The sequence below is a fragment of the Echinops telfairi genome, unplaced genomic scaffold, assembly GCF_000313985.2.
Source record: "Echinops telfairi isolate 266 unplaced genomic scaffold, ASM31398v2 ScPeMD7_18;HRSCAF=68, whole genome shotgun sequence".
Classification (NCBI taxonomy): Eukaryota; Metazoa; Chordata; class Mammalia; order Afrosoricida; family Tenrecidae; genus Echinops; species Echinops telfairi.
The window spans coordinates 71,635,825-71,648,337 of NW_022103915.1; the positions used below are offsets into that span (position 1 = coordinate 71,635,825).

Genomic DNA, 12,513 nt, shown 5'->3' on the forward strand with positions numbered 1-12,513 from the left:
ATGAGGGAGGGGGAACAGGGAGGGAAGGGGAAAAATGAGCAGCTGATATTGGAGAGCAAATATTTTGAGAATGATGAGGGCAATGAATGTAAAATGTGGTCGACACGATGTATATATAGATTGTGATAAAGAGTTGTATTGAGTTCCCAATAAAATGATTTAAAAATTAAAAAAATATTGCTTCTTGGTTGAGTTCACATTAGTGTATTACAAGGGGGAAGAAAATGGGACATTTTCATGAACACTTTGAAGCCCCCTCATATCTGAACATCCTTCATCCTGTATGCCAACTTACAAAAAAGGAGAGCTTTATTTGGCTATTTGCTAATTACGCCACCTAGCCAGACTTTGAATTTCGGTTGTTAGAGTTCCTGAAGCCAAGGAACTCTGTATATCTCTGTATACACATGAATAGGTTTTAATTTCAGGATAGCAAGCATTTAAGTTTCCTTACTGCTAAAAAGTACAGGTAAACAACAAGACAGGCTACCATTATTTTCCAAAAGCATTGTTTTTATTTATACAGAGTCCTAACCACTTAAGGAGTAGGCGGAGTGGAAGAGGTTCAACCCAGGGCCTCCACAATGTTGGTTTGTTTATAGCAAACAACAGTGGAAAGCGGTATCATGGATTTAGTAACCTATTATGTCTAGTCCCTCTCCGCAAGAGCAACAAGGTGGGTGTCAATTTCTGCTTCTGTAAGAATCCTAGAAAGGCAAAAGAAGAAACTATTTTTTAAACAAAAACATTTACTTCTTTGATATTAGATCCAGAATTTAAGTTTTCTGAAAAAAAACAAGCACACAAAAACCCTCCAGTTGCAGCTAAGATAGAAACTATTTAGCCCAAATAATAAGCCTAGTATATAAAATGTGTTCCATTTTAGAACCTATGTCAAAATGCTTTTATACCTAGTATGACTTCAGTCTGTATAAGCTAAGAAAATCCACTGGGGAATTTAAGTATATATTTTTTTAAAGGAAGAAGCTGCCCAGATTTAGCAATAGAAATTCATGAACATAAAATTAAAATTCTTTAACTAGTCCAGTGGCAAAAGGCACTCCATGATGAACACATGCTATTTTCTAAAAGTTTGCCTAGAAAGGAACCAAGTGCTTGGCGATCTTGTTATTGGGACCTATTGTCACCTGACACTTAAAGTGAAATTTGCCCACAAGGAGTTCTTCTAGTGCAACCAGAAGTACTGTAAGTCATTTATATAGATGTTAAACGCTTACGCAAGATAATCTAGTGCTTTTGGGAAATAGGATCTTAGTGTCTACCCATGTATTTAAGTAACCAATGAAAATAAAAATGTTTAGGTACCATAGGCGGCCTCCGGGAGACCTGGTAGAACTGCGGGGTAAGCAGCTGGCTGCTAACCATAATCCCAATGGCTCAAACCTACTAGTCACTCCTGGAAGTTTGAGGCTAGTTTTCTTTGTTCAGAAATGCCTTAGAAAGGTTTAGACTCAAGCTCAGAAACCTGAAGGCGTTCCACTCTGTCCTATTTAGGGTTGCTGTGAGCTGGAATAGACTTAATGGCAGTGGGCTTGGTTTTTACAGGAGGGTCTCACGCCCTGGTGGCATCGTGGTTACGCACTGGGTTGCTAACCACAAGGTCAGAAGTTTGAAACCATTAGTCACTCCGGAAACCCACAGCGGCAATTCTACCCCGCTCTACGGAGTCTCTATGAGTTGGAATTGACTCAGTGGTAGTGTATGGTTTGGTTTTCAGACTAGAAAACAAAAACTATTTTCCAGTAGCTTAGAGATTTTCAAACCGTTCCCGGTGAAATTCTATTGCTAAATAGAAAAGGAAAAAAAACGGGGGAGGGGAAGGAGAGGTGGGTGATGGCCAGCCTTTTCCTATGGGAAAACAGCCAGGAAGAGTGGATTGAGTTCTGGTTGCCATTTCTTAAAGACTTAAGATGTCTTTTAAGTCTTTTGTGTTTATTTATGACTCAACCAGCAGATAACAAAAGAACTAGGAAAAAATACGTATTTTAAAAAAGTCTCAAAGTTTGGTTAAACTTAGCTTGCCACCTTTCCCCCCTCAACCATGCCCCTGTGTCTGTCCTTATGGTTTTAAGAACAGAACACAGAGTAATTAAAATGCCAGCACCTGTGGATTTAATGGACTACTATTTCCCAGAGCCTGGCGGTCCATGATATATACCTGATTTCATAGGGCTGCTAGAAGGACGGAATCAGCTGATATACATGAAGCACCCAGTGTGGACTTGACTCACAGAAGCTGTAAGGCTGGTGTGTGGGTTTGTCTCTCAGTGAGTAAGCTCCATTAGTGATATTCAAAATTTGGGGTTTCCCAAAGATCTCCAGATAAAGGTCTGATGTATACCAGTATTTCATATCATTCGTCAAAGCTCCACTAACGTTCTACCTGAAAAACTTGAAAAGTGACTACTTTGGGATTTGAGTTACTACTGATCTTAAAATTGAAATAACTTATGCTTTCTTTACAGCTATTTTAATGTCACTCTTTGTGATAAATAAAAAGCACTCTAAAATGAGAAAAAAACTGTTATGTATGTCTCAAAGCAGTGGTTCTCAACCTTCCTAGTGCCGCGACCCTTTAATATAGTTCCTCATGTTGTGGTGATTCCCACCCATAAAATTATTTTTGTTGCTACTTCTAACTAATTTTGCTAATGTTATCAATTGGGCGACCCCTGTGAAAGAGTCATTTGACCCTCAAAGGGGTTGCAACCCACAGGTTTAGAACCGCTGTCTTAAAGAGATATTCAATATATTCCAAGTTTTCTTTTCAAACAAACCTATAATCATAATTTAAGAATATTTTTCAAATAGGGCGGATGGACCCCTCTCACCACGTTCATCATCTAGAACTTTAGCATTTGCAAACTGCTATAAGTTCACAGCTGACGATATGACTCACCTGAACTTAGGATTTTCAACAGTAACCACTCCAACTTCAATTTCTGAAGGTTTGAAGTCGATTGACAGCACAGTAGACAGACATGTAATTGCAGTCTGAAAAAAATCACATTAGGATATAGTATTTTTCAGAGATTCCCAGACTTCTCATTCCTTTTAAGTTTATTTAAATCATAAATGTTAATCAGAAGTGATTCATTTTTGCTTCATGTTTCAGCGCTGCACTTCTACAGCTATGTTGTTATTACTAGACTGCCAAGGAAACGAAACTCGCTCCTACCATGTCAAATTAAACAAAATGGATGAGTTTTCAAACCAAATGGATGGCTTATACAAAACAGCTTGCTTGATGATCAATATTTCGTGGGCCTAGACCAGGGGTCCTCAAACTTTTTAAACAGGGGGCCAGTTCACTGTCCCTCAGACCCATTGGAGGGCTGGACTATAGTTAAAAAAAAAAAAACTATGAACAAATTCCTATGCACACTGCACATATCTTATTTTGAAGTAAAAAAACCCAAACGGGGCAAAAACACCTGGCGGGCCCGGATAAATGTCCTCAGCGGGCCGCAGTTTGAGGACGCCTGGCCTAGACAATCCCGGCACTTCAGGTGGACAGCAAGTGAGGGGAGAGGACAGGACAAATATGAATCTCTGCCTTCAGGGAACTTTCAATATGAGCAATCCGAGAATGTTTTAAGTGATTACTATCTAATGATATGTGCCAATTATGAACTGAAATTATTATGAAGACAAAAAATCTTGGGAGAGTACCTTCCAGATGAGAACTCGCTTTATATCTCCTACAAGATGTTAAGAGGAAGCTTCATAAAGCTCATGGAAAAATTCCATTAACTTTTCATTCTAGTTCAAATAAACTTCTTCAAACCAAGTCATAATGCCAATCAATCACAAAAGGAATGTTCCCTGTCAAAAGCATGCTGGTAAACCATCAGAATGGCTGTATCCCAGACCTTTATGTTCAAATTATTAAAATTCCATTTTAATATATTGTCAATAAGAGGCAAAGTAACTATTTTTATTTAGCTTTCCTTTTAGTATAAAAGTTCCCAACAATAATGACTAATACCCTCAAGATCTCTGCACAAAGCCACCTTATTAAATCTCGACCAAGAAGCCGAAGGCAACCACAGCAACACCGGTCTTGGCACCTGCTCTTGAGATTCCTATTCCTAATTGCATTTTACCATTTGCTGATGGCTACTTCAAATATAGTAGGAAATAAGTGAATAATCTAGTCACTACTGGCCCCATTCCAGCTGAAGGACATTGATTTTACTGTTCAGTTCACATTACCTAGGAAAGGCCTTTATAAAGTCAATTATGCAAAAATCCTCAATATTCTATATACATAACATAAAAACATCAGTTGCTTTTTGCCAACTTACTTCAACTGTCTGTTCAAATGTCCAATCAAATTTCTTCTTCACTTTTTTTTCAAGGAAACTGGTGGACTCAGTTTGTTTAACTCCCGCTGCAGTGGCTTTAAACCCACAGTAGTAGCCTGCAGGATCACACTTGTACACCTGAGGGCCTTGTTCTTCATCTATACCTATTAGGATCATACCTAAGATGAAAAGCAAGACCCTAAGTAAACATTGTGGACATTTAACACAAACACTTCCACTCTCATGGTGTAGTCACATAGGTGCTGACACGTGTCATTAATCATACTCTGACCACCCATTTTTAATGGGCTTTGCTTTAAGAAAATGGATATGCAAAATATCAAGGATGAACTAGGTAACAAAAGCATTTCTTTTTCACAAAAGGATTTATCACAGATTTTCAAGACAGTGTGAAATATACATATATATATATATAATATATGAATGCTGAACGGCAACTGGAAACCATTCCCTAAGAGTGTGACATGCACTTTAGTTCCCTGGCATCTTAGTAGGCCCTTGAGTTGAAGTCCTTATTCAAACTACGACGTGACTATTACGGTGGACACACTTAATGAGGGAAGCTGCCCTTCATCCTTACTGTGATTACTTTACTAAATAGTTCATACAAACACCAAATTATGTATATACAACTTTTTTACTATGACTCTAATGTTATCAGACAAGTCAAATTTCTTTCTAATCACCAGAGCATGTAACAAAGCATTTCAGTAAAGAAATGGTCTATCTTCTGCTTCCTTATATTCTAGATTTGATCTTTTTTGTAGGTGCCCTAACACAAGATTCAGTATTAACAAACTACTTTATTCATATTTATAAATGCTTCACAGTTTACAAATGAGGCATTTTCCGTTTCAGCTCACTGACTGGGCATCAGCGTGGTAGAGAATGCGTGGCACAGAGGAAGACCTTCACTGAGATGGATCGCCACAGTGGCTGCATCAGTGGGCTGAAACATGATGGAGAGGAGGGCCCAGGCCCAGGCAGGGCTCCGTTCTGCTGTACACAGGGTCGCCAAGAGTCAGAACGGACTCGATGGCCCCTAACACCACCACAGAGCAGTGATCAGAGAGCTGCTTAAGTTGACTGTTATGTCACCCTGTAATTTTGTTTTTCACATTTTATGTGATATCCAGTACTGCCTGAAGGAAGTAAGAAACACTTCTTTAGTGAAAGATCTTGCAAGAGAAATAGAGCAGTGAGTTAGTTTATTTTGCCAACCTGGCCAATAAACACATGTGGGGTTAATTGAAGGGGGGAGGGATAAATGGCTCGACGAGCCTTGCCTTTTGAGTTCTCAGGTCTCTTGCTTTGTGATGGTCGGACCAGGGTGCAGCTGCCTTAGCCAGTTCTCTGCTTCAGCTGGCAAGGCTCGCTTCCTGCAAGACATGCCCAAGGAGAAGCCACATGGACCTACCCCGATGCAGCCCTGGGGGCTGGAGACCCCTGCCAGTGCTGACATGCTTACACATTCACTGACTCAGCTTTCCTCCTGCAGTTGGCATCATTGCATGTGTTTTGTGAGATGGGGGAGGACTTTGTGGATTGGTGTCGGACATATGGGTTAATGTTGGACTTGTGGGCTTGGGCAGCACTGGGTTGGGATGTTTTCTTGATGTGCACTTAATTTAACCTTTATATAAAAGTCTCTCTTATACATGAGTTTCTGTGGATTTGTTTCTCTAAAATACCCAGACTAACACAAGTAGTAAGGCTGAGTAGGTGGTAAGGACATGAAGGGTAAAGGAGGTAAAGGCACAGAACACAAAAGGCACTGCGCATGAAAGGGCAGGATACACTCAGGGATGACAAGACAAGCTGTATATTGCAAGGGCTTTAGATCAAGGAGGACACTAATAGGAGACAATAATGGGACTAAACGGTGAAGGACCTTATACACCATAGTAAGAAGTTTGGAACATACCATATAGGCCACGAGGAATGAATATTTTTAGGGAACAAGAATAAAAGCTAGCTTTCAGCATGGCAACTCATATACCCATCTAGAGGACAGAGTAGGAAAGAGTGAAGAGAGAAGCAACAGGCACATTAGACACGCGGCAAAGGCAAATCAACAGAGAGATGACAGGAGTGATAAGAATAGGAATGCTTTCAGCTTAAGTATCTGTAGGTCTTGATGATCGGGCTAAAGTTAATCTGGAAATACTGACATCAAGATAGTAAATGGAGCCATGAAGTGGGTAAAAGCAACCAGACTGACAGAGGACTGACTCAGCATGAACTACATTTAAGGCATCAGCAGGCGAGGATGAGCTGAGAAAACTGTGTATAAGGAAAAGAGAGTATTATGAGGTAATCAAATGAAAACGAAGTTTTGAAGTGAGAGGTAAACAGATTCAAAGCTTAAAGGAAGACAGCAGGAATCACTGCCCAGTTCCAAGCCACTCTCGTGATCAGTCTGATGCCCAAGCCCATTGTTGCAGTCACCGTGTAGTCCGTCTCATTGAGGGCCGTCCTCTTTCCTCTGCTTTACCTGTATCCTGTCCTTCCAGGGACTGGTCTCTCCTGACAACATCCCCAAAGTATGAAAGACAAAGTCTGGCCATCTTTGCCTCTAAGTACAGCACGCTGGCTGTACTTCTTCCAAGACAGATTTATTGATTCTTTGAGCAGTCCAAGGCAATTTCAATATTCTTCCCTAACATCACAAATTCAAATGCATCGAATCGTCTTTGGTTTTCCTTAGACCGTGCCCAACGTTCATATGCATATGAAGCAATTGAAAATGCCATTACTTAGGGTCAGGAGCACCTTAGCCCTCAAAGTAAAATCCTTGCTTTTCAATACTCCAAAGAGGTCTTGTGCAGCAGATTTACCCTATGCAAGGAGTCTTCTGATCTCTTGACTGCTGCTTCTAGGAGTGCTGATTGTGGATCCAAGCAAGACAAAATCCTCAACAATTTTGATCTTTCTCCATTTATCATGATGTTTCCTTACCTACTGGTCCAGTTGTGAGGATTTTTGCTTTCTCTACACTGAGTTATAATCCATACTTAAGGCAGTAATCCTTATCTTCAGCAGCAAATATTTCAAATCCTCTTCACGGTCAGCATGCGAGGTTTGTGTCACATGACTGATGCTTCTAAGGAGCACTTTGGTTGTACCTCTTCCAAGACAGATATGTTGGCTCCTCTAGTAGTCCATGGTACTTCCAATATTCTTCATCAACATCGTAATTCACATGCAGATTCTTCTCTGGTCTTCCTCATTCAATCTCCAACTTTCACAAGCATATGAGGTGACTGAAAAACCATGGCTTGGGTCAAGCACAACTTAGTCCTCAAAGTGACATCCTCATTCTTTAGGTTGCTCAAAAGAAATAGTTAGATTGCCAAAATGTCTTAATGTAGGCATTCTGTGGTAGTTACATACTTTCATGTCACCTTGAAGATACATTAAAGTGGAGTCTAGTCTGTCAATCAGGTCACAGCCTGATGGTGACTCCTTGTGGGCATGACCTTCTCATAAGGAGGGTCATGGGAACCTCCCCTTCTTTCTCTGCCTTCCCCTCCACGTTGGCGAGTCACTCTGAAACCTGCCAGAGCCTTGGAGATGTGTCCACTCCATTGGATCCACAAGACTGCACCCACCAGCCGGTGCTGATGATATTTCTGCATTTGGCATCATTGTTTGTGACTGTGTGAATCTGAAGAGGGATTTATGGACTTGAGTTGGACTGGGCTGGGGTGTTTTTTGGATATACAATTACTTCTTGATATAAATCTCTTAAAGACACACATATGAGTATCACTGGATTACTTCTCTAGTTAACCCGGCCTAACACACATTGTCATAGACCCTCACAGCCATCGGGTTGATGCCTGCTCACAGCAGCCCTACAGGACAGGCTAGGACTGTGAGTTTCCAAGACTGTGGCTCTTTAGGGAGTAAAAAGCCCCATCTTTCTCGCCCAAAGTGGCTGGTAGTTTCAAACTGCAGGCTTTGTCGCAGCATGCTGACCGTGTAACCACTGAAGCACCTGAGCTCGTTCACAGCCCCAGTGATGTAGAATTGCAGGAGAGCACATCACCTTTCAACAGCCGCGTATGCTCTTCCAAACCACATAGTCCCAAATACAATTATCTTGGTAAAAGCCCACGAGCACCTAAAGTTTACAGAAACTGCCAGGTGAAACCCAGAATAGGTAAACCTATAGAGACAGGAACTGGATTAACGGTTTCTTGGGGCTGGGTAGGAAAGGTAGCGAGGAAATGAGGAACTAATAACCATGGATACAAGAAAGAAGAAAATGTTCTAAAATTGCTTGTGGTGATGACTGTGCAACTCTTCTTTTTAGAGTTAAACTACTGAATTGTATACTATGTGAATTATATGCCAACAAAACTTTTAAAAATAAATAAAATATACTGCCACTTGGGCTCATTCTAGGCACTCTAATTAAAAAAAAATTCCAAAACCATTAATGTTATCATCTCTGACTTATAATAAAGACTTCTTAACCTTATATAATTCACAAATTATTAATCAGAACCCAAGTGTTACTTCAACAATTTTTACATGCTCTTTTAAAACATCAAAATCCATCAATTATTTTGGAAACTCCATATACTTACAACAACCAAGAGGCCTCATTTCAGCATTCTGTGTGTAGACCTGAGAAATGTCTGCAATTCTTTTACATAGCATGTCCACAGGAATTTCATAGCCATACTTGTACTTCCAATTCGCTGCCTCATAGCGAGCTCTCTGTACCTGGGATCTGCTGTCAGCTGATCACATAAAAAAGCAAAGGGTTACTTGTTATTTTTAAGGGTTACTTTTTGAGAAGGAAAGGATGAACCTCAAAGTCAGACAGTTTCCCACCACATATTAATCCATTATGAGTTAAGGGGAAAAGAATGGTTTACATTAGCCTTTTCTCCCATTAATGACTCAGCAAAATAGACGTCTTAAAAAAAGGAGAGCATAGTTTGAGAGACTGCACTTTATGCCCTAGACTGTCCTTTATGCTGAGCACTTCATTGTTTCTGCAAGTGTTGAATAAGCCTCAAAAAGTCCCAAAAAAGCAAACTTCAAGGAGAATTTTAAGGCTTGAATTTGTCTTTCACTTCAGAAATAGAAGTATAAAGTATTTCTTATACATATCTATGAAGTGTCATAAATACAAGGTTTGAGATATTGAATTATCCTAAAAAACTCACTCCATCAAGGCAATGTCAACTCATAGAGACCTTGTAAGACAGGGTAGAACTACCCCTGTGGGTTTCCAAGACCGTAACTCTTCATGGAAGTAGAAAGTCCTGCCTTTCTCCTGAGGAGCAGCTGGTGGTTTTGAACTGCTGACCTTACAGTTAGCAGTCCAACACGTAACCACTGTGCCATCAGGGCCCCTATATTAAGTCCCCTAAAAATTTTAACTACATCTAAATTAAGATAAATCAGTGTTCCTGATAGTGGCAAAACAAAGCAAAAACATACTAATTACACTACATTTATAATTCCAAAAACGTTCACAATACTGAATCTTGGAAGACTGAAAGACGACTTGCTCATTAAGTCACTAAAACCAAACCCACGGCTTAGGTTGATTCCAACTCACAGAGACTCTATAAAGGACAGAGTCTAACTCTGTTCCAGTTTCCCAAGACTGTGAATCTTGATGGGAGAAGACAGCTCCATCTATCTTCTGCAGAGGGGCCTGAACTGCTGACCGTGAGGTTAGTAGTCAGTGCTAACCCCACAGCATCCCAAGGCAAAGGGGACTTTTAAATTAAAACAAAATGTCAAAAGTAATTTAAAGTAATATAAGGCTTGTACATCTAAGTCGTGTGCGAGTTGCTTACCTGTCATCCCTGTCATCACACAACCAATGTTTTCAGTTATCTTGAATAAGTGAGTCACTGTGCTGGAATCCAATAATTTGTCCTAACGAGCAAAATGAATCAAGATAATTTAAAAGAGGAAATAAAACCCTGTAATCCTTTGTTTAGCTCTTTAAAAAAGGCACAGCTATGTATCTATGACAAACTACATAATGAATGTCTTCAATTTATTTTATAATTCAAATCAGTTTCAAAAAATATTTAGGGAGGCTGTTTTCCCTTGATAAACAATCTGTTCCCTCTGAGTGAGAGTTGTATCTCATCCAAGCTTGTCTCAAGGCAAAACACCTTGAGATCCCATTGTGCTTATAATTGTACACTAATGTTCAATACATTAAACTGTATGCCAATGTTCAATACCTTGGTTATACTAACAAATGCATATAGACAGATACTCAATAAATACTTCTTGAACGACAAGAAATGTTGTCAAAGCAAGCATTGTTAATTTATATAGGTTATAATACATCTTTGTGCAAATGCAAGAAAACTTCTTTTATTATAGTCCACAAGAATTGCCTATTTGGATAGTTTTACTTACAGGTACTTTCTTCTGTGTGACAATTACTGCACAGTCTTTCCCCCTGACAGCTACTGATGTAAGGCCACCTTGATTAATAGCCTTAAAAGCATATTCTGAAAAAGAGAATAGTATTTTTTGTTTTTAAAGTAGATTACATATGTTTATACAACAAAATAAAAGTCATTAAAAAGAATGAGGCAGAGACAAATGAACTGATATGTTATGTCAGCCAAGACAAGTTACCCAAACCAAGTGGAAACTATAATCTTCAGGAAAGAAGAGCATCAAAATTGGCAAATATCTGAAAAACATAAAAGATCGCTGCTTTCCTCTGTGTCACTTATGAGTGATGAATTATAACAGTCTTAAGGAATGTGAAGGAATGTAGAGGTATCACAGCAAAAGAGGGAGTAAACAGATTTAAAAGGTCTCAGGGTTTTTACCTTTTACACGGAACATCTGCTTGGCCAATAAATCCAAGGGACTGTTCCTCTCTCCCTTTGCTAGCTCTACCCAGAAAATGAATAGCTAGCTTAAGAGGGAAGCCTGAAACTAAACAGGATTAATTTGCCCACCAAGGACTATTTCCCCACTGGTAACCTAGGTGAAAGTTCCAGAAATTCGATTTTCAGCTAGGTGGTCTGTATATTGTTCTCCAAGGCTTTAAAGCACACGTACTGCATAAGCATGTTAAGAGAAATTTTTCAATAGCTACCAAAGGATATATAATGGCCAGTCAAAAAGTATTATTGCAATTCATAGATCTCTTTATTAAACAAAACATAAGACTATGAAGTGAATATTTCTTGACATACTCTCCCATCTAGCTCTAAACACTTCTGAAAGGAGTGTTTCCATCTCTTTAACCGGTTCTCAGAGAATTCTGCACTCTAGGGATTTATATGCTGTCAAAAACAGAAGGTTGGGCATTCCTTTTTTTAAAAAAATCATTTTATTGGGGGTTCATACAACTCTTATCACAATTCACACATACATCCACTGTTAAGCACATTTGTATATTTGTTGCCAATATCATTCTTAAAACACTTGCTTTCTACTTGAACCCTTGATATCAGCTCATTTTTTCCCCTGGCTCACGAACCTTTGATAATTTATAAATTATTATTATTTTGTCATGTCTTACACTGTCCGACGTCTCCCTTCGCCCACTTTTCTGTTGTCCGTCCCCTAGGGATGTGGTTATATGCAGATTCTTGCAATCAGTTCCCTCTTTCTACCCCACCTCCCCTCCACCCTTTCAGTTATCAACACTTTCAGCACTGGTCCTGAAGGGATCATCTGTCCTGGATTCCCTGGGTTTCCAATTCCTTTATGTACCAGTGTACATCCTCTGGTCTAGCCAATTTGTAGGGTAGACTTGGGATCATGATAGTGGGGGGAGGAATAAGATAGGCAGGATAAACAATCTGAAGAAGCAAACAATGGGACCAACGGTTCCAGGGGGACATGGGAGAGGGGGAGGTGGGGGAAAGGAAGTGGTGTTAACAAACTTAGGGACAAGGGAACAACAAGTGATCCAAAAGCGTTGGCGAGGAGGGTGTAAGAGGCCTGGTAGGGCTTGATCAAGGGCATGTAACCGAGAGGCATGTAATTGATGCCTTGATAAAGGGCATGTGTTATTAATCTAGATACTTTGGAGAAACAAATCCACGGCGACTCACGTGAGAGTTTTATGTAAAGAAAAGGTGCATCACGAAAACATCCCAACCCAATGCTGCCCAAGCCCACAAGTCCAACATTAACCCATTAACCCAAC

At 39.8% G+C, this 12,513-nt stretch overlaps 1 protein-coding gene across 1 annotated transcript in view; it reads right to left on the reverse strand.

The window, feature by feature from the left end:
- Positions 1–492: 492 nt before the first annotated feature.
- The window catches only part of PSMA6 (proteasome 20S subunit alpha 6), a 16,424-nt gene continuing 4,403 nt past the window's right edge, over positions 493–12,513 (reverse strand). The window contains exons 2-7 of the mRNA XM_004698532.4: positions 10,755–10,849; positions 10,175–10,256; positions 8,945–9,100; positions 4,329–4,507; positions 2,921–3,015; positions 493–707 (exon numbers count right to left, since the gene is read on the reverse strand). Of these exons, the coding sequence (XP_004698589.1) occupies positions 650–707; positions 2,921–3,015; positions 4,329–4,507; positions 8,945–9,100; positions 10,175–10,256; positions 10,755–10,849 (665 nt within the window). The 3' untranslated portion in view covers positions 493–649. The remainder of the gene's footprint in view (positions 708–2,920; positions 3,016–4,328; positions 4,508–8,944; positions 9,101–10,174; positions 10,257–10,754; positions 10,850–12,513) is intronic.